Source organism: Schistocerca gregaria, chromosome 10 (genome assembly GCF_023897955.1).
Source record: "Schistocerca gregaria isolate iqSchGreg1 chromosome 10, iqSchGreg1.2, whole genome shotgun sequence".
Lineage (NCBI taxonomy): Eukaryota > Metazoa > Arthropoda > Insecta > Orthoptera > Acrididae > Schistocerca > Schistocerca gregaria.
The window spans coordinates 159884087-159906435 of record NC_064929.1 but is presented as its reverse complement, the minus strand read 5'-3'; the positions used below and the strand labels follow the sequence as shown (position 1 = coordinate 159906435).

The following is a 22349-nucleotide window of genomic DNA, read 5'->3' as shown; positions in this document are numbered from 1 at the left end:
CTCAATTCCGGTCACAGCTCAAACTCGTCCTCTTCCAGGCTCTGGATGCCACTCTCCAACTGTAGACGCTTGAGTTTGGGCAGTGATCGGAAGGTTCCAGCCTCCAAGGTGGTCACATTCGGTATCTCCAAGATGAGGTCACTCAGTAGCGGGTTGTTGGCAAAGGCGGACGACCTGATGGTGGTCAGAGAAGGGGCGATAAGGTGGAGCCTGAGCAGGCCTGGTACGCTGGCCAACTCGGAAGAGGTCAGTTCTGTAGCAGTTGGAAGTTCCAACAGCAGCACGTCGACGTTCTTGGAAAGAAGGCACGGAGGTGCCTGAGAGGCATTTTCGCAGGTTGCGTCCCCAAACGGTAAGACCTCACATGGACAGTCGGTGGCGTTGGAAGCGCCGTGAAAGTCCACGCTGGATATTAGAAGGACAGCAACCAGTAAGGTGCCTGTAGCGTGGGGCCTGCGACGAAACCTGAAACATTCACCAACCACTGAGTTACACACTGAAACGTCCCATCCGTCCTTAGTCTGAACACCTGCAGCACTGCGCTAAGTCCCGCTGTTGCTTCCACAGTCTACGTCTGCATCTACGTATATACTTCACAAGCCACCGAACGGTGAGTGACGGAGGGTACTTTGTGAGCCAATGTCACTATCCTCATTTCCTGATTCACTAACAAACTGTCCGTGGGAAGAGGAGAGAGATTCGGGGCGGGGACCAGATACTGAAGTCATCAATGGGATGAGGATCAGGATGGGGAAGGAAGTCGGCCGTGCACTTTTAAAGGAACCATCCTGGCATTTACCTTAAGCGGTTTAGGGAAATCACATAAAATCTAAATCAGGATACTCGGACGTGGGGTTTGAACCATCATACTCCCTAATGCGCATCCAGTGTGGTAACAACTCAGCCATCTAGCTCGATTCCGCAGGGAGAACGGTTGCTGGCAGTCATCTGTGTGGGATCGAGTCTCTCTTATTTTACCTCCATTGTCCCTTCGCGAGATATACGTAGAAGGAAGCTTAGACTGAATGATGGTTCTAGGAACTTATGCTATCAGAATTTTAACAGTAAACTATACCACGACACAGAACTCCTTTCCTGCATCGTATGCCACTGGAATTGACTCAGCATCTTCGTGATGGATACGTGCTTACTAAACGAACACGTCACGAAACCTGCTGCTCTTCGTGACTTTTATTGACGTGAGCCGTACTGCTGTACATACTTTCTCCGTAACGTCTGTTAGCTCATAAGGATTGACTCTATGCACTGCTGCACTATTAAAACTGGTCTGCAAAAATGGTTCAAATGGCTCTGAGCACTATGGGACTTAACATCTATGGTCATCAGTCCCCTTGAACTTAGAACTACTTAAACCTAACTAACCTAAGGACAACACAGAACACCCAGCCATCACAAGGCAGAGAAAATCCCTGACCCCGCCGGGAATCGAACCCGGGAACCCGGGCGCGGGAAGCGAGAACGCTACCGCACGACCACGAGATGCGGGCAACTGGTCTACACAAAGGGTCACCACTCAAGCTTTGACCAGCAAGGTAGGGGTTAAGACTGTCCCTAATCCAAAGTCAATAAGACAGTAAATATATGTACACTGACGGAAAAAAAAATCGGGAACACCAAAAGAGAGTTCTGTGATGAAACTTCCTGGCAGATTTAAACTGTGTGCCGGACTGAGACTCGAACTCAGGACCTTTGCCTTTCGCGGGTAAGTGTTCTACCAACTGAGCTACCCAAGCACGACTCACGCCCCGTCCTCACAGCTATACTTCCGCCAGCACCTCGTCTCCTACCTTCCAAACTCAGCAGAGGCTCCCCTGCGAACCTTGCAGAACTGTTGTTGTTGTCTTCAGTCCTGAGACTGGTTTGATGCAGCTCTCCATGCTACTCTATCCTGTGCAAGCTGCTTCATCTCCCAGTACCTACTGCAACCTACATCCTTCTGAATCTGCTTAGTGTACTCATCTCTCGGTCTCCCTCTACGATTTTTACCCTCCACGCTGCCCTCCAATGCTAAATTTGTGATCCCTTGATGTCTCAAAACATGTCCTACCAACCGATCCCTTCTTCTAGTCAAGTTGTGCCACAAACTTCTCTTCTCCCCAGTCCTATTCAATACCTCCTCATTAGTTACGTGATCTATCCACCTTATCTTCAGTATTCTTCTGTAGCACCACATTTTGAAAGCTTCTATTCTCTTCTTGTCCAAACTAGTTATCGTCCATACATGGCTACACTCCAAACAAATACTTTCAGAAACGACTTCCTGATAAATAAATCTATATTCGATGTTAACAAATTTCCCTTCTTCAGAAACGCTTTCCTTGCCATTGCCAGTCTACATTTTATATCCTCTCTACTTCGACCATCATCAGTTATTTTACTTCCTAAATAGCAAAACTCCTTTACTACTTTAAGTGTCTCATTTCCTAATCTAATTCCCTCAGCATCACCCGATTTAATTTGACTACATTCCATTATCCTCGTTTTGCTTTTGTTAATGTTCATCTTATATGCTCCTTTCAAGACACTGTCCATTCCGTTCAACTGCTCTTCCAAGTCCTTTGCCGTCTCTGACAGAATTACAATGTCATCGGCGAACCACAAAGTTTTTACTTCGTCTCCATGAATTTTAATACCTACTCCAAATTTTTCTTTTGTTTCCTTTACTGCTTGCTCAATATACAGATTGAATAACATCGGGGAGAGGCTACAACCCTGTCTCACTCCTTTCCCAACCACTGCTTCCCTTTCATGCCCCTCGACTCTTATTACTGCCATCTGGTTTCTGTACAAATTGTAAATAGCCTTTCGCTCCCTGTATTTTACCCCTGCCACCTTTAGAATTTGAAAAAGAGTATTCCAGTCAACATTGTCAAAAGCTTTCTCTAAGTCTACAAATGCTAGAAACGTAGGTTTGCCTTTTCTTAATCTTTCTTCTAAGATAAGTGTTCCCACATTTCGACGAAATCCAAACTGATCCTCCCCGAGGTCTGCATCTACCAGTTTTTCCATTCGTCTGTAAAGAATTCGCGTTAGTATTTTGCAGCCGTGGCTTATTAAACTGATAGTTCGGTAATTTTCACATCTGTCAGCACCTGCTTTCTTTGGGATTGGAATTATTATATTCTTCTTGAAGTCTGAGGGTATTTCGCCTGTCTCATACATCTTGCTCACCAGCTGGTAGAGTTTTGTCATGACTAGCTCTCCCAAGGCCGTCAGTAGTTCTAATGGAATTTTGTCTACTCCGGGGGCCTTGTTTCGATTCAGGTCTTTCAGTGCTCTGTCAAACTCTTCACGCAGTATCGTATCTCCCATTTCGTCTTCATCTACATCCTCTTCTATTTCCATAATATTGTCCTCAAGTACATCGCCCTTGTATAAACCTTCTATATACTCCTTCCACCTTTCTGCCTTCCCTTCTTTGCTTAGAACTGGGCTGCCATCTGAGCTCTTGATATTCATACACGTGGTTCTCTTCTCTCCAAAGGTCTCTTTAATTTTCCTGTAGGCAGTATCTATCTTACCCCTAGTGAGATAAGCTTCTACATCCTTACATTTGTCCTCTAGCCATCCCTGTTTAGCCATTTTGCACTTCCTGTCGATCTCATTTTTGAGACGTTTGTATTCCTTTTTGCCTGTTTCATTTACTGCATTTTTATATTTTCTCCTTTCATCAATTAAATTCAATATTTCTTCTGTTACCCAAGGATTTCTAGCAGCCCTCATCTTTTTACCTACTTTATCCTCTGCTGCCTTCACTACTACATCCCTCAGAGCTACCCATTCTTATTCTACTGTATTTCTTTCCCCTATTCCTGTCAATTGTCCCCTTATGCTCTCCCTGAAACTCTGTACAACCTCTGGTTCTTTCAGTTTATCCAGGTCCCATCTCCTTAATTTCTCACATTTTTGCAGTTTCTTCAGTTTTAATCTACAGGTCATAACCAATAGATTGTGGTCAGAGTCCACATCTGCCCCTGGAAATGTCTTACAACTTAAAACCTGGTTCCTAAATCTCTGTCTTACCATTATATAATCTATCTGATACCTTTTAGTATCTCCAGGGTTCTTCCACGTATACAACCTTCTTTCATGATTCTTAAACCAAGTGTTAGCTATGATTAATTTGTGCTCTGTGCAAAATTCTACTAGGCGGCTTCCTCTTTCATTTCTTAGCCCCAATCCATATTCACCTACTATGTTTACTTCTCTCCCTTTTCCTACACTCGAATTCCAGTCACCCATTACTATTAAATTTTCGTCTCCCTTCACTATCTGAATAATTTCTTTTATTTCATCGTACATTTCTTCAATTTCTTCATCATCTGCAGAGCTAGTTGGCATATAAACTTGTACTACTGTAGTAGGTGTGGGCTTCGTATCTATCTTGGCCACAATAATGCGTTCACTATGCTATTTGTAGTAGCTTACCCGCATTCCTATTTTCCTATTCATTATTAAACCTACTCCTGCATTACCCCTATTTGATTTTGTGTTTATAACCCTGTAGTCACCTGACCAGAAGTCTTGTTCCTCCTGCCACCGAACTTCACTAATTCCCACTATATCTAACTTTAACCTATCCATTTCCCTTTTTAAATTTTCTAACCTACCTGCCCGATTAAGGGATCTGACATTCCACGCTCCGATCCGTAGAACGCCAGTTTTCTTTCTCCTGATAACGACATCCTCCTGAGTAGTCCCCGCCCGGAGATCCGAATGGGGGACTATTTTACCTCCGGAATATTTTACCCAAGAGGATGCCATCATCATTTAATCATACAGTAAAACTGCATGTCCTCGGAAAAATTACGGCTGTAGTTTCCCCTTGCTTTCAGCCGTTCGCAGTACCAGCACAGCAAGGCCGTTTTGGTTAATGTTGCAAGGCCAGATCAGTCAATCATCCAGACTGTTGCCCCTGCAACTACTGAAAAGGCTGCTGCCCCTCTTCAGGAACCACACGTTTGTCTGGCCTCTCAACAGATACCCCTCCGTTGTGGTTGCACCTACGGTACGGCCATCTGTATCGCTGAGGCACGCAAGCCTCCCCACCAACGGCAAGGTCCATGGTTCATGGGGGGAGGCTTGCAGAACTAGCACTCGTGAAAGAAAGGATATTGCGGAGACATGGCTTATTCACAGCCTGGGGGATGTTTCCAGAATGAGATTTTCACTGTGCAGCGGAGTTTGCGCTGATAAGAAACTTCCTGACAGATTAAAACTTTAGTCCGGACTGAGACTCGAACTCGGGACCTTTGCCTTTCGCGGGGATGTGCTCTACCAACTGAGCTTCCCAAGCACGACGGCTAAGCAATATCCTTTATTTCAGGAATGCTAGTTATGCAGGGTTCGCTGGAGAGCTTCTGTTAAGTGTGGAAGGTAGGAGACGAGGTACTGGCGAAAGTAAAGCTGTAAGGACGGGGTGTGAGTCGTGCTTGGGTAGCTCAGTTGGTAGAGCACTTGCCCGCTAGAGGCAAAGGTCCCGAGTTCGAGTCTCGGTCCGACACACAGTTTTAATCTGCCAGGAAGTTTCATATCAGCGCAAACTCCGCTGCAGAGTGAAAATCTGATTCTGGTGTTGTGTGACACAAACAGCAGTTAGTAGGCGTGTTTCGACCTCTGGAAGACGACGTGTATTCAGATTTCGCGCCAGTCTCATAAGAGGGGCCACGATGATGTTTGCTTTGATACAAGTTGTAACATTCGTGAGGGTTAATTTCCTTTGTTATTGGACGTGGTGAGTTGATGTTAGCCAAGAATGCCTATAAGGTGACAGACATGGCATTGGGAACACATTTCTGAGTTTGAATGAGGTCTTGTAATAGGGCCACGAGAAGCTACATGTTCCTTCATAATACTACAGGTCCAAATTGTATACCGATTAGGTTCCTTTCAGATTACGCTGATACAATAGCTCCCTACTTAGCACTCATATACAACCGCTCGCTCATCGATAGATCTGTATCTACAGATTGGAAAATTGTGCAGGTCGCACCAGTATTTAAAGGTAGTAGGAGTAATACATCTAACTACAGACCTATATCATTGACGTCGGTTTGCAGTAGGGTTCTGGAGCATATACTGTATTCAAACATTATGAATCACCTCGAAGGTAACGATCTATTGATACGTAATCAGCATGGTTTAAGAAAACATCGCACTTGTACAACGCAGCTAGCTCTTTATTCGCACGAAGTAATGGCCCCTATCGACAGGGGACCTCAAGTTGATTCCGTATTTCTAGATTTCCGGAAAGCTTTTGACACGGTTCGTCACAAAAGACTTCTAATCAAGCTGCGGGCCTATGGGTTGTCGTCTCAGTTGTACGACTGGATTCGCGATTTCCTGTCGGGAAGGTCACAGTTCGTAGTAATAGACGGCAAATCATCGAGTAAAACTGAAGTGTGTTTCCCAGGGAAGCGTCATGGGACCTCAGCTGTTCCTGATCTATATAAATGACCTGGGTGACAATCTGAGCAGTTCTCTTAGGTTGTCCGCAGATGATGCTGTAATTTACCGTCTAGTAAGGTCATCCGAAGACCAGTATCAGTTGCAAAGCGATTTAGAAAAGATTGCTGTGTGGTGTGGCAAGTTGGAGTTATGTGTAAGCTTAGGGACTGATGACCTTAGAAGTTAAGTCCCATAAGATTTCACACACATTTGAACATTTTGAACAATATTGCAGAGAGTCTTGACAGGAATGTAGCCACTGTGCATGATTGCTGTCGGCGATGGACAGCGGAATGTACGGTCACGAGATGACGGGCTGCAGACGGCCAAGTGGCCTTACCGAGAGGGAAGACCATCGTGTTCGGCGTATGGCTCCGGCGTATCGTACTGCATCAAAAGCACCAATCTAAGCGGCAGTTGGCACAACAGTGACGCAGCCCAGACACCCTGTAACTGGCATTCCACTGATCCGAAACCATCGCCCTTTCCCACTTCACTGGTGTCAAGTGAGAGCTCACTAGAAGGCAGGCTGGTGGTCTGTTGAATTTTCTGATGAAAGCTAGTTCTGCCTCGGTGCGAGTGATGGCCGTATGATGGTTAGAAGAAGTTCAGTTGAGGTCTGCAACCAACCTGTCTGCGTGCTAGACACATTGGATTACAGCTGGAATCAATGGGGAGCGATTTAGTATGAGAGAAGGAGGACTCTCGTGATTATTCCGCGCATTCTGACTGAAAATGTGTACATCAGTCTGGTAATTCGACCTACTGTGCAGTCGTTCATGAACTGCACTCAAGGGGGTGTTCAAGAAAGGTCCAGATGTGTGTGAAATCTTATGGGACTTAACTGCTAAGGTCATCAGCCCCTAAGCTTACACAACTTAACTTAAATTATCCTAAGAACAAACATACGCACCTATGCCCGAGGGAGAACTCGAACCTCCGCCGGGACCAGCCGCACAGTCAATGACTGCAGCGCCCTAGACCGCTCGGCTAATCTCGCGCGGCGCAAGGGGGTATTTTCCAACAGGATAACACTCTCCCACATACCGCTGTTGTAAGCCAATATCCTCTACAGCGTGTCGACATGTTGCCTTGGCTTGTTCGATCACCAACTCTGTCACCAATCAAGCACATATGAGACATTACCGGAGGTAAATCCAGCTTCATTCACAACCAGCTTTGTTGACCGACCAAGTCCAACAGGCATAGAACTTCATCTCAAAAACTGACATCCGACACCTTGACAACACAATGCAAGCATGTTTATCACGCTTGCATTCACCACTCTGGCACACTGTTATTAATGTTCCTCCATTTCACATTTCCAGTGGCGTATCTCGCGCGTGTATTAACTTGTGATCCTGCAATGTTAATAACTCAACTATAATACCTAGACGACTGTATTCCCGAAATTTCATTAATCTATATTAATCATTTCTTTTTAAAATTATGTATGTCCCTCTCACTGCACGGACGACAGACTTCAGATGATGCTACATGTGAGAAAATGTACCACCTCAGCAGTTTCTTGAGAACGTCTTTATTCTATCACGCTATAGTTTCGGTGGCACATTACCTCCATCCCACTGCGTGGGCTAGCTTTCAGCAGCAGACTATATTCGCTACCGTGTTGTCTCCAATACCCTGGTTAAAAAGCGGTGTCGGGAATAGTTTCCTGTTGAAAGGTACCCCACGTGTGCTACTAACAAGGACCCCACAGTAAATGTGCCAAGAAATCAAATACACTTTTGGCAGTGGTTAGGCCAGAGGATGGAGAGAATGTGACCCTGAAACTTGTCGTGTGACAGGATAAAGACGTACTCAAGATACAGCTGTGGTTGTACTTCTTTCCTCTGCCGACACGAATAGTATATAAAGGAATGGAAAAGAAAATTCAGGATGTCTTAGATGACAATTTGTTTGGCTTTAGCAAAGGTAAAGGCACCAGACAGGCAATTCTGACATATGGTTGATAATGGAACCAAGACTAAAGGAAAAGCAAGACATATTCATAGGATTTTTTGATGTGCGAAAAGCGTTCGACAGTGTCAAATGGTGTAAAATGTTCGAAATTTTGAGAAAAATAGGAGTAAGCTAAGGGAAAAATGGGTAATACACAACAAGTGCGAGAACAAAGAGGGGAAAAAGAACAGTGTAAGACGAAGAACTAAGTGCTCATATTAGAGAGGTGTAAGACAGAGATGTGATCTTTCGCCCCTACCCTATACATCGAAGAAGCAATGACGGGAGTAAATGAAAGTTTAAAGAGTGGAATTAAAATTCAAGGTGATAGGATATCAATGATAAGATTCGCTGACGACATTGCTGTTATCAGTGAAAGTGAAGAACAACTACAGGATTTGCTGGATGGAATAAAGAGTCTAATGACAACAGATTGTGAGTCGAGAATAAATCGAAGAAAGACGAAAGTAATGAGAAGTAGCAGAAATTAGAACAGTGAGAGACTTAACATCGTGATTGGTGATCACGAAGTAGATGAAGTTAAGTAATTCTGCTACCAAGACATCAAAATAACCCATGACGGTCAGAGCAAAGAGGACATCAAAAGCTGACTAATACTGGCAAAACGTGCCAAGAGAAATCTACTAGTATCAAATAGGGATCTTAATTTAACGAAAAAAAATTCTTTGGATGTAAGTGTGGATCTCAGCATTGTTGTTGTTGTGGTCTGAAGTCCTAAGACTGGTTTGATCCAGCTCTCCATGCTACTCTACCCTATGCAAGCTTCTTCATCTCCCAGTACCTACTGCAACTTACATCCTCCTGAATCTGCTTAGTGTATTCATCTCTTGGTCTCCCTCTACGATTTTTACCCTCCACGCTGCGGTCTAATGAACTTAAGTACGGAAATGCATGGTTTCTAGGCTAGGAAACTACATTCTTCAAGTACAGCGAAAGTGCGTCAGCAAACATCAGACGAGAGCTGGGCAGTGGATGCTTCCGGTGTGCCTCATCAGTGGTTCTCTAACTTAACTTGAAGGCGTGACTGAATGCTGCATCGAACATGACGTACGAATATGTTCTCTTTTACACTTAAAACCACGGGAAAACAATAGAAACTTCCCACCCAAATCTCGCAAAATGGATTATTATGATTCATGGGTTTAGTACTGGTTTTGGACAGTATTTGCTGATTGCTTAGCTACGTTTGCACCAAGTCTAATGCTCGGGCCGATGCTTTGAATGGTGAAAGTCTTCTGCAGATCCACCGATAAATTTCATTGTCCCCAATCTCACTTCATTCTTGCAGGAAACAGAAGAATTTTCCACTCCCAAGTACCAGCACCACACAAAAAATTATCGAATAACTGAAAGAAAGTTGATTCCAAATCGTGAAGTGCTATGCAATAGTCATATAACAAGATCTATAGTAGTAGTGCTTGGAAGTAATATAAGAGAAGTGTTGTCTTGAAAGTCTGCTTAGGTTATGGATTCATCCTCGGACGACTAAATTTGTTAAAGTGATAGCTTGCGATATGTGTGACATATGAGTTAGAATCTCATTGTGGCAGAAATTTTCAATTGTCATTATAGATCACTGCCAATGGAGGGAGTACTTTGAGTTAAGTTATAGCATTCTTTTCTTTTCAGCTTCGGATTTGTGGATCCACCTTGATGTAAACACTTTACTTAGTATTCTTACATTATTTGCGCTTATCACTTTTCATCATCGTAGTTTTTCCCCGAATCACAACAACCTGGCAAAATGGATGTAGTTAGTTGGATTAAAATATCATTTATTTTAGATTCTTCACTACTGCACTCTATCCATTTTCGAGCGAGGGTTTTGGTACCATTACTGGCAAGATCTTTTGGTTTTTTTCCTTTTAGTTAGCAAATACATTACTTTCTCAATCTCATTATTTCCTCTCTTTGGCATTATATCGATCAAATGAAAAGCTTATTTCAATAGTGGTGCAAGTCCATTTTTGTTCATTCTGAGATACAGAGTCCTAAGTTTAAATGAGCGCTGAAAAATCTGCAGCTGATATACCAGAAACATTCAAGTATATATAGTGCTCTCAGCTGGGAACTCTCCTCAGTTACAAACATCATTTTGAGGGCTACGTCTAGCGTTACCATCTACTTGCTTTTGGGACTGAAGCGGCAATACACAAAGACTTTTCAGAAAAACTTCGGCATTTTTTTTAACCGAAAATGGGCGAAAAAAAAGTGTTGCATTTCTCGTTGAATGCCTCTCGTAGCCTGAAACGTGATACTCGTAAACCACAATAAAGTAATACACGTTACATTGAAAGAGTGGTGATAAATTAAAATTCCACTGTTCTAAAAAAATCTAGTTTATGCAAAAAACATTTTTTTTTCATACACCCATCTCTTACAGAGCACATCAACCATTCTAACCAGCACATGGGACAGTTCAGCGCCTACAACTACTGAAATTAACTTTTCTAATAATTCAAGGAAATGTCTGCTGCTCGTCTAAAAATGGTGAATTTTAACAGACGACTTGTAACACAGATTCAGAGTACTACAGACAGAAATAGAAAGGCGTATCGCAATTCAAGCGAAAGTCCCCTCCTCACAGTTGTATAACCGCGCCATCTTAACTGGAGGTCCTGGTCCTCACCAATGAAAAAATTGATTTTTTTTCGTAATTTTCATCCACAAAGTATATAAAATATACCTTCTACAAACTGGCCGCTGTACCCGAGGGGTTCTAGGCGCTTCACTCCGGAATCGCGCTGCTGCTACGGTCGCAGGTTCGAATCCTGCCTCTGGCATGGATGTGTGTGATGTCCTTACGTTAGTTAGGTTTAAGTAGATCATTGGCTAGAGGACATATGTAAGGATGTAGAGGCTTATCTCACTAGGGGTAAGATAGATACTGCCTACAGGAAAATTAAAGAGACCTTTGGAGAAAAGAGAGCCACTTGTATGAATACAAAGGCCTCAGATGGGAACCCAGTTCTAAGCAAAGAAGGGAAAGCAGAGAGGTGGAAGGAGTATATAGAGGGACTATACAAGGGCGAAGTTCTCGAGGAAAATATTATGGAAATGGAAGAGGATGTAGATGAAGATTAAATGGGAGATATGGTACTGCGTGAAGAATTTGACAGAGCACTGAAAGACCTGAGTCGAAACAAGGCCCCGGGAGTACACAACATTCCATTAGAACTACTGACAGCCTTGGGAGAACCAGTCCTGACAAAACTCTACGATTTGGTGAGCAAAATGTATGAGACAGGCGAAATACCCTCAGACTTCAAGAAGAATATAATAATTCTAATCACAAAGAAAGCAGGCGTTGACAGATGTGAAAATTACCGAACTATCAGCTGCAAAATACTAACACGAATTCTGTACAGACGAATGGAAAAACTGATAGAAGCCGACCTCGGGGAAGATCAGTTCGGATTCCGTAGAATTTTGGAACAGCTGAGGCAATACTGACCCTACGAGTTATCTTAGAAGACAGATTAAGGAAAGGCAAACCTACGTTTCTAGCATTTGTAGACGTAGAGAAAGCTTTTGACAGTGTTGACTGGAATACTCTCATTCAAATTCTGAAGGTGACAGGGGTAAAATACAGAGAGCGAAAGGCTATTTACAATTTGTACAGAAACCAGATGGCAGTTACAAGAGTCGAGGGACATGAAAGGGAAGCAGTGGTTGGGAAGGGAGTGAGACAGGGTTGTAGCATCTCCCCGATGTTATTCAATCTGTATATTGAGCAAGCAGTAAAGGAAACAAAAGAAAAATTCGGAGTAGGTATTAAAATATATGGAGAAGAAATAAAAACATTAAGGTTCGCCGATGGCATTGTAATTCTGCCAGAGACAACAGAGGACTTGAAAGAGCAGTTGAACTGAATGGACAGTGTCTTGAAGGGAGGATATAAGATGAACATCAACAAAAGCAAAACGAGGATAATGGAATGTAGTCGAATTAAGTCGGGCGATGCTGAGGGAATTAGATTAGGAAATGATACACTTAAAGTAGTAAAGGAGTTTTGCTATTTCGGGAGCAAAGTAACTGATGATGGTCGAAGTAGAGAGGATATCAAATGTAGACTGGCAATGGCAAGGAAAGCGTTTCTGAAGAAAAGAAATTTATTAACATCGAGTATAGATTTAAATGTCAGGAAGTCGTTTCTGAAAGTATTTGTATGGAGTGTAGCCATGTATGGAAGTGAAACATGGACGATTAATAGTTTGGACAAGAAGAGAATAGAAGCCTTGAAATGTGGTGCTACAGAAGAATGCTGAAGATCAGATCGGTAGATCACGTAACTAATGAGGAAGTATTGAATATGATTGAGGAGAAGAGGAGTTTGTGGCACAACTTGACAAGAAGAAGGGTTCGGTTGGTAAGACATGTTCTGAGGTATCAAGGGATCACCAATTTAGTATTGGAGGGCAGCGTGGAGGGTAATAATCGTAGAGGGAGACCAAGAGATGAATAAACTAAACAGATTCAGAAGGATGTAGGCTGCAGTACGTATTGGGAGATGAAGAAGCTTGCACAGGATAGAGTAGCATGGAGAGCTGCATCAAACCTGTGTCAGGACTGAAGACCACAACAACAACAGTCTTAAGTTGTAGGGGACTGATGACCTCAGATGTAAAGTTCTACAGTGCTTAGAGCCATTTGAACCAAACCGGCTAAATGACTTTTTGATTGTGAAAGTACGAGGGCTATCCACAAAGTACATTACTTTTAGAAATTAAAAATAAATAAAGTATTGGAATTTTTTATTATAGACAGATGAAAGCTACACTTAGATACTAATTTTCTACATAGTTGCCATTTAAATTAAGGCACTTATCGTAGCGATGGACGAGCTTGGAAACTCCTTCGTCGTGGTGCTTCGTCATCAATACGCTGCACAGCCAGCCACTTCTTCATTGCTGGGAATAAGTGGAAGTCACTCGGTGACAGGTCGGGACTGTACGGCGGATAAGGAAACAACTCCCACTTAAAAGATTCGAGAACTTCACGAGTGGCATTTGCCGTGTGGGCCCGGGCGTTGTCGTAAATCGGCAAGATGTTTGAGCCCAACTTTCCCCTGCGCTTCTTTTGTATTGCTCTTCTGAAGTTGTGCAGAATTTGGTAATACCTTTGAGAGTTTATTGTAGTGCCTCTTTGCAGGAAACCCACAAAAATCACACCTTTTCTGTCCCAAAAGAAGAGGTAACCACGTGGCTGAAGGCGCAGGCGGCCGAATTTTACGACGAAGGAATTTCCAAGCTCGTCCATCGCTACGATAAGTACCTTAATTTAAATGGCAACTATGTAGAAAAGTAGAATTTAAGTGTGGCTTTCATCCGTGTATAATAAAAAAATTCCAATACTTTATTTATTTTTAATTCCAAAACGTAATGTACTTTGTGGATAGCCCTCGTATTTTTGCTGTTATGGCGTTTTGAATGGAATCGATCGAAGTAGAGGCTGCTGTACGTTCCCAATGATTTACACTGCCGTAGTTCCACGGAAGATGTGATCTGTATATAACGTTCTGTCCCATGAAGATTTGCCTAATACATTCACCCGTACCGATACACGAAATGACAACAAGAGCTTCAGCGCATGCAGTTGGAAATTGGTACCGAAACACCATTGTTGGGTAAAAATGTTGAAATAGCGGCATATAGTTGCAGTTATGTTCAACGCAGGTTATTCATCTATTCTGGAGACCATAAACGTATTAGAAATTGTAGCGACGGACAAGTACTTCGTGGAGTTATCCGACAGGAAACGCTTGAAATCTGCAGAGCAAGGATTATCTCAGTTTTTAACAGAGTCCAGACTGAAAAACAGCGCCATATTTATAAACAGATCATGTTTGAGGATGCGTGCCTCTATGGTGCTGAGATAGCAGGCCAGTGATAAGGTCTGTAGCGGCTTGTTGTCTTTAATCAAAGTTTAAATGCCTGATTTCTCGAAACAACAAGTCTCAGCGCACGGAACGCTCAAGATCCTCGACAGGTTAACCGATGCATTTGATTTTCAGAAACCAGACTCCAGATGCAACGGGTGATAGAGAATACTTCTGTTGTATCGAGATGTTTTTCTTTCCCCCACTAAGTGAGAGATAAATACGTAATTCCGTTTTTTATCCCAAGAAAACTTTCTTTCATTTCTGCATGCCACCAGGCTTAACACTTTGAGGTACAACGAGGCCAATAGCTGTTATTTGAACCACAGAACACACCAAGAGTGAAATGTCTTTGATTTTTTTCCAAGAAAGGTTGTTGTTGTTGTTGTTGTTGTTGTTGTGGTCTTCAGTCCTGAGACTGGTTTGATGCAGCTCTCCATGTTATCTATCCTGTGCAAGATTCTTTATCTCCCAGTACTTACTACAACCTACATCCTTCTGAATCTGCATAGTGTATTCATCTCTTGGTCTCCCTCTACGATTTTTACCCTCCACGCTACCCTCCAGTACCAAATTGGTAATCCCTTCACTACAGAATTCAAAATGAAATCTCGAGAGATACGATCATGTGCCTAGGCAAACCTCTAAGGAAATAAAATTAAATAAATTGATCACTTGCAACATATTGCACTGTTAATGCAATCAAGAAGTAATGTGAAACAAAAATCACAACAAAAAGTGAGTAGTAGCCCTATATCACTCACTGTCGAGCCTCAGTAACGATCAAACAAAATTTTTTCGTGGTGGAAGTTACACTCCATTTACTTTGGATACTGTCTACATGTGACTTGATATAATTCAGTACGTTCCATGCAATCAGGTGACTGAAAACAAATACATACATCTCATATGGAAAGTTACTAATGTGGACAGAAGTGGATAAAAGCTGAAGAAGACGCAAACACTTGCATTAGTACATAGTAAATAATACATTATGGTGAGAGCCTTCAAACTAGTGCGACAAACTATTGTACAGAATGAAAACAAACGTGACATCTGGGTCATTCACTCAATTTTTCGCTTCTGTTGGAAGAATAGTGAGCTCCTTGTGTGGACTGGTTACAGCACTGCTTACTCAAGTGTAAATAGTTTTCTTGTCTGTTCTTCACTGAGTGCATGTGAAAGTTACTTTTGAATAAGTTGCTATTATTAATCTCAAACCATATGTACGGATGACAGAGTTACAACATCGGTACACTTGAATAGCGCCCTCCTAAAAGATCACGAACTGTCATGAGAGATCGTCCTGATCGTTTTTGTTTTTTTTTCTAAAAATGGTCGTGAATGTAGGTAGTTGCCCCAGAAGACGGTAAGATGGGATTTAACAGATTTAAAATGTGAAAATTTAGCAATCAAACAATATTATACACTACTGGCAATTAAAATTGCTACACCACGAAGATGACGTGCTACAGACGTGAAATTTAACCGACAGCTGGAAGATGCTGTATTACTCGAATGATTAGCTTCTCAGAGCATTCACACAAGGTTGGCGCCGGAGACGACACCTACAACGTGCTGACATGAAGAAAGTTTCCAACCTATTTCTCAAAAACAAACAGCAGTTGACCGGCATTTCCTGGTGAAACGTTGTTGTGATGCCTCATGTAAGGAGGAGAAATGCGTACCATTACGTTTCCGACTTTGATAAAGGTCGGATTGTAGCCTATCGCGATTGCGGTTTATCGTATCGCAACATTGCTGCTCGCGTTGGTCGAGATCCAATGACTGTTAGCAGAATATGTAATCTGTGTGTTCAGGAGGGTAATACGGAACGGCGTGCTCGACCCCAACGGCCTCGTATCACTAGCAGTCGAGATGACAGGCATCTTATCCGCATGACTGCAACGGATCGTGCAGCCACGTCTCGATCCCTGAGTCAACAGATGGGGACGTTTGCAAGACAACAACCATCTGGACGAACATTTCGACGACGTTTGCAGCATCACGGACTATCAGCTCGGAGACCGTGGCTGCGGTTACCCTTGACGCTGCATCACAGACAGGAGCGCCTGCGATGGTGTACTCAACGACAAACCTGTGTGCAGCCGGCAGGGGTGGCCGAGCGGTTCTAGGTGCTATAGTCTGGAACTGCGCGACCGCTACGGTCGCAGGTTCGAATCCTGCCTCGGGCAGGATGTCCTTTGGTTAGTTAGGTTTAAGTAGTTCTAAGTTCTAGGAGACTGATGACCTCAGAATTTAAGTCCCATAGTGCTGAGAGCCATTTGAACCATTTTTTAACCTGGGTGCAGGAATGGCAAAACGTCTTTTTTTCGGATGAATCGAGATTCTGTTTACTACATCATGATGGTCACATCCGTGTTTGGCGACATCGTGGTGAACGCACACTGGATGCGTGTATTCGACATCGCCCGGCGTGATGGTATGGGCTGCCATTGGTTCACCTCTCAGTCACCTCTTGTTCGCATTGACGGCACTTCGAACAGTGGACGTTACATTTCAGATGTGTTACGACCCGTGGCTCTACCCTTCATTCGATCCCTGCGAAACCCTACATTTCAGCAGGATAATGCACGACCGCATGTTTCAGATCCTGTACGGGCCTTTCTGGATGCAGAAAATGTTCGACTGCTGCCCTGGCCAGCACATTCTCCAGATCTCTTACCAATTGAAAACGTCTGGTAAATGGTGGCCGAGCAACTGGCTCGTCACAATAGGCCAGTCACTACTCTTGATGAACTGTGGTATGGCGTTGAAGCTGCATGGGCAGCTGTACCTGTACACGCCATCCAAGCTCTGTTTGGCTCAATGCCCAGGCGTATCAAGGCCATTATTACGGCCAGAGGTGGTTGTTGAGGGTACTGATTTCTCAGGATCTATGCACCCACACTGCGTGAAAATGTAATGACATGTCAGTTCTAGTATAATATATTTGTCCTATGAATACCCGTTTATCATCTGCATTTCTTCTTGGTATAGCAGTTTTAATGGGCAGTAGTGTATTTAATAAAACAAAAATTGAAACAGTTATCCGTGCAAACCATTTTCCGCCATATCGCTTTTCGAGCACTTAACAGCCTCACCTTCATGAACATTAGTGGATTACTTTACAGTTTAGTTCGTTGGGTGTAGCCACTTGGCTGTTTTGAGATTCATTGCGCTGCAAACGGAATGTGCCACTAGGGTTGTCAATATTCAACAGTGATTAAGCTACTTACAATACATTCCTGTGGCTGAACCGTGAGGTTTGTCATAAACATACATTTTCTTGTTTAGATGTCCGCATACTTAGTTGGGTGGTTACGTACTTGCATCCCAGGCAGCGGGCCCGTGTTCGATTTCCGGACGGGTTGGGGGATTTTCTCCGCTCGTGGACTGGGCATTGTGCTGTACTTATCATCTCATTCTCACCACCGGTACGCAAGTCGCCCAGTGTGGCGTCGACTGAAATAATATTCACACTCGGTGGCCGAACTTCCCCTAATGGGGCCTCCCGGCGAGCAATGCCATACGCTCATTTCATTTTTTTTTTCTTTTTTAAATGACTCACAAGCACGAATATACGAGATGAACAGTCAGAGAGAGTACAGATGAAGAGACAGAGTAGCTTCTAAGTAATCAAACGTAGGTTACTAGTTTAGACTGCGAATCAAAGGTATACATAAATAATATACAAGACAGTGTTCGAGTCTTTACAATTTTTCCGTCCAAGAATATCATCATTCTAAAAAATAAAAAGGAATATTAAAAGTATAAAACTTCTGTACCTGTATGTCAGCATATTTATACAGTTTTCCCGGTTTGGTCATTTGCGGAATTGTATGACTTAGGTCGGTCACTCGATAACAGGCAGCAGCAAAAGTTACTATGCTTTAGTGCTTCTTAGAAAGTTCATTGCCGCTGCTTCAGCTTTGTCATTGTCAGTGTTCTACACATGTTTCCCACTGACTATAAAAATATCAGGTCCCTCATAATACACTCCTGGAAATGGAAAAAAGAACACATTGACACCGGTGTGTCAGACCCACCATACTTGCTCCGGACACTGCGAGAGGGCTGTACAAGCAAAGACCACACGCACGGCACAGCCGCCACACCAGGAACCGCGGTGTTGCCCGTCGAATTGCGCTAGCTGCGCTGCATTTGTGCACCGCCGCCGTCAGTGTCAGCCTGTTTGCCGTGGCATACGGAGCTCCATCGCAGTCTTTAACACTGGTAGCATGCCGCGACAGCGTGGACGTGAACCGTATGTGCAGCTGACGGACTTTGAGCGAGGGCGTATAGTGGGCATGCGGGAGGCCAGGTGGACGTACCGCCGAATTGCTCAACACGTGGGGCGTGAGGTCTCCACAGTACATCGATGTTGTCGCCAGTGGTCGGCAGAAGGTGCACGTGCCCGTCGACCTGGGACCGGACCGCAGCGACGCACGGATGCACGACAAGACCGTAGGATCCTACGCAGTGCCGTAGGGGACCGCACCGCCACTTCCCAGAAAATTAGGTACACTGTTGCTCCTGGGGTATCGGCGAGGACCATTCGCAACCGTCTCCATGAAGCTGGGCTACGGTCCCGCACACCGTTAGGCCGTCTTCCGCTCACGCCCCAACATCGTGCAGCCCGCCTCCAGTGGTGTCGCGAAAGGCGTGAATGGAGGGTCGAATGGAGACGTGTCGTCTTCAGCGATGAGAGTCGCTTCTGCCTTGGTGCCAATGATGGTCGTATGCGTGTTTGGCGCCTTGCAGGTGAGCGCCACAATCAGGACTGCATACGACCGAGGCACACAGGGCCATCACCGGGCATCATGGTGTGGGGAGCGATCTCCTACACTGGCCGTACACCTCTGGTGATCGTCGAGGGGACACTGAATAGTGCACGGTACATCCAAACCGTCATCGAACCCATCGTTCTACCATTCCTAGACCGGCAAGGGAACTTGCTGTTCCAACAGGACAATGCACGTCCGCATGTATCCCGTGCCACCCAACGTGCTCTAGAAGGTGTAAGTCAACTACCCTGGCCAGCAAGATCTCCGGATCTGTCCCCCATAGAGCATGTTTGGGACTGGATGAAGCGTCGTCTCACGCGGTCTGCTCGTCCAGCACGAACGCTGGTCCAACTGAGGCGCCAGGTGAAAATGGCATGGCAAGCCGTTCCACAGGACTACATCCAGCATCTCTACGATCGTCTCCATGGGAGAATAGCAGCCTGCATTGCTGCGAAAGGTGGATATACACTGTACTAGTGGCGACATTGTGCATGCTCTGTTGCCTGTGTCTATGTGCCTGTGGTTCTGTCAGTGTGATCATGTGATGTATCTGACCCCAGGAATGTGTCAATAAAGTTTCCCCTTCCTGGGACAATGAATTCACGGTGTTCTTATTTCAATTTCCAGGAGTGTAGTTCAGTGTCTAGCGTTTGCATAGTTTGTGAGCTCTTATTAGATTATTATCGATGTTGTCAATGCCGTTAATGTGAATGTTTTGTTTTGTGTTAGTGAGACGTGTAAGGGTGAAAATGTATATTTATGACGAAGCTAATGGTTCTTTATGCTGTAGCATTTTCTTAGTAGCTTAGTTTTTAAGTAAAATGAGAATTTGCGTTCCTACTACGGTCACAGGTTCAAATCCAGCGTCGGACATGGATGTGTGTGATTTCCTTACGTTAGTTAGGTTTAAGTAATTTCTAAGTCCAGGGGGCTGATGCCCTCAGATGTTAAGTCCCATAGTGCTTAGAGGCATGTGAACCATAAAATGAGTTTTCCTTTTGCCATACTACGTAGACAAGTGCTGTCGACAAGGGATCTCAGATCGATTCCATATCCCTAGGTTTCCAGAAGGCTTTTGATACCGTTCCTCACAAGCGACTCTTAATCAAATTGCGTGCGTGTAGAGTATCGACTCAGTTGTGTGACTGGATTCGTGATTTCCCTCATAGAGGTCACAGTTCGTAGTGATAGACGGCAAATCATCGAGTAGAACAGAAGTGATATCTGGCGTTCCGCAAGGTAGTGTCATAGGCCCTCTGCTGTTCCTGATTTACATAAATGATCTAGGTGATAATCTGAGCAGCCCCCTTAGACTGTTTGCAGATGACGCTGTAATTTACCATCTAGTAAAATCATCAGACGAACAATTCCAGTTACGAAATGGTCCAGAGAGAATTTCGGTATGGTGCGAAAAGTGGCAGTTGGCACTAAACAAAGAAAGTGTGAAGTCATCCACATGGGTACTACAAAAAATCCGATAAATTCTGGGTGTACGATAAATCGTACAAATCTAAGGACTGTCAATTCGACTAAATACATAGCAATTACAATTACGAGCAATTTAACACATAGATAATACTGTGGGGAAGGCGAAACAAAGACTACGCTTTATTGGCAGAACACTTAGAAGATGAGACAAACCCACTAAAGAGACAGCCTACATTACACGTGTCCGTCCTCTGCTGCAATATAGCTGCTCGGTGTGGGGTCCTTACCAGGTAGGAGGACATCGAAAAAATTCAAAGAAGGGCAGTTCGTTTCGTGTTGTCGCGCAATAGGGGTGAGGGTGTCGCAGATATGGTACGCGAGCTGGGGTGGCAGTCACTGAACAAAGGCGGATTTCTTAGCGGAGCAATCTATTTACGAAATTTTCTTTCGAATGCGAAAATATTTTGTTTACATCTACCTACGTAGCTATATATGATCATCGTAATAAAATAAGAGAAATCAGAGCTCGAACGGGAAGATTTAGGTGTTCGTTTTTTCCCACGCGCCATTCGAGAGTGGAATGGTAGAGAAGTAGTATGAAAATGGTTCCATGAACCCTCTGCCAGGCGCTTAAGTGTGAATTGCAGAGTAACAATGTAGATGTAGATTGTATCTTACTTTTAGCGAAGTGGAAATCAAAACTGGCAAAAAAAAGTAATATAGTCCACTGATCCAGCAAAGGATGAGCGTTTAAGGTCTAAAAACGCTTCGTGGGAGTAAATAAAAAGTTACTGACATAGATAATTATTTTAATTTATCTTTTCAGCTTTCTGTGGCTAAATAGTATTATACTGCTGAAGTCTAAATTAAAGAAATTAAAAAAAATATTTTACTGCCGTAAATAGTCGCCATTTCCTAACCGGAGTCCAACGTAGACGGAAACAGAAAATTTTATTTTTTATATTTTTTATTTTGTTTTTTATATTTCTATTTATTTTTTATATATTATGTTGTATTTTTGTTTATAATTTTGTATTTATATTTCGTATTTTTACTTTATGTTGTTTACTTGCATTTATATTTTATATTCATGTTTATAATTTATTTCTATATTTCATATTTATATTTTTTATATTTTATGTTCATGTTTATAATTTACTTCTACATTTCATATTTATCTCTTATACGACTCGAGCTTCAGCAACAGATAGCTCGCGAACACCAGTGTAAAACGGATTACTTACATCTTGCACTGATGAAGCCAGACGTCCCGTTTGAAAATGCAGCGGAAAAACTGTCACCCGGCTAGTAGACGCAGCCAGAAGGAAATGCCGAAGACGCTTCTTAGGGAACGAGAAACGCTGCAACTGCACGCTCGCCTACCAACTACAGCTCATATGTCGAGACTCACGCACAGGCACGCACTGTCCTTTGCAACTGGTGGGGCAGCGCCCAGTACCGCTTAGGGATGTTTGCCCGTCGCCGCTGACGTCACAGACTGCCGGAATGCACCGTAGCAATCGTTGCCATAGCAACGCGCCGGCGTTACCCAACGGACAGCTGTTCCCGGGAAACGGAGTGCCAGCCGAGCGAGAGGGAAATCGGAGTTGTGCACACCGCCATGCACCGTCGCCTTCTGACGCGATTTAGCTGAAACTGCTCTGAATGGCGCACTGTCACAGTTTCTCACGAATACCATCGTTGCTTCTTCGGTGAAATGCTAAGCACGCTACCGGCCATTAGAATTGCTACACCACGAAGATGACGTCCTACAGACGTGAAATTTAACCGACAGGAAGAAGATG

General features: G+C 43.7%; 1 protein-coding gene across 1 annotated transcript; it reads right to left on the bottom strand.

Annotated features, from left to right (window-relative positions):
- Positions 1 to 11: 11 nt before the first annotated feature.
- Positions 12 to 21950, bottom strand: LOC126293665 (uncharacterized). The gene is made up of 2 exons (XM_049986957.1): positions 21789 to 21950; positions 12 to 465 (listed from the first exon to the last, which is right to left on the bottom strand). Coding segments are annotated over exons 1-2 (456 nt in total). The 5' UTR covers positions 21791 to 21950.
- Positions 21951 to 22349: the final 399 nt, after the last annotated feature.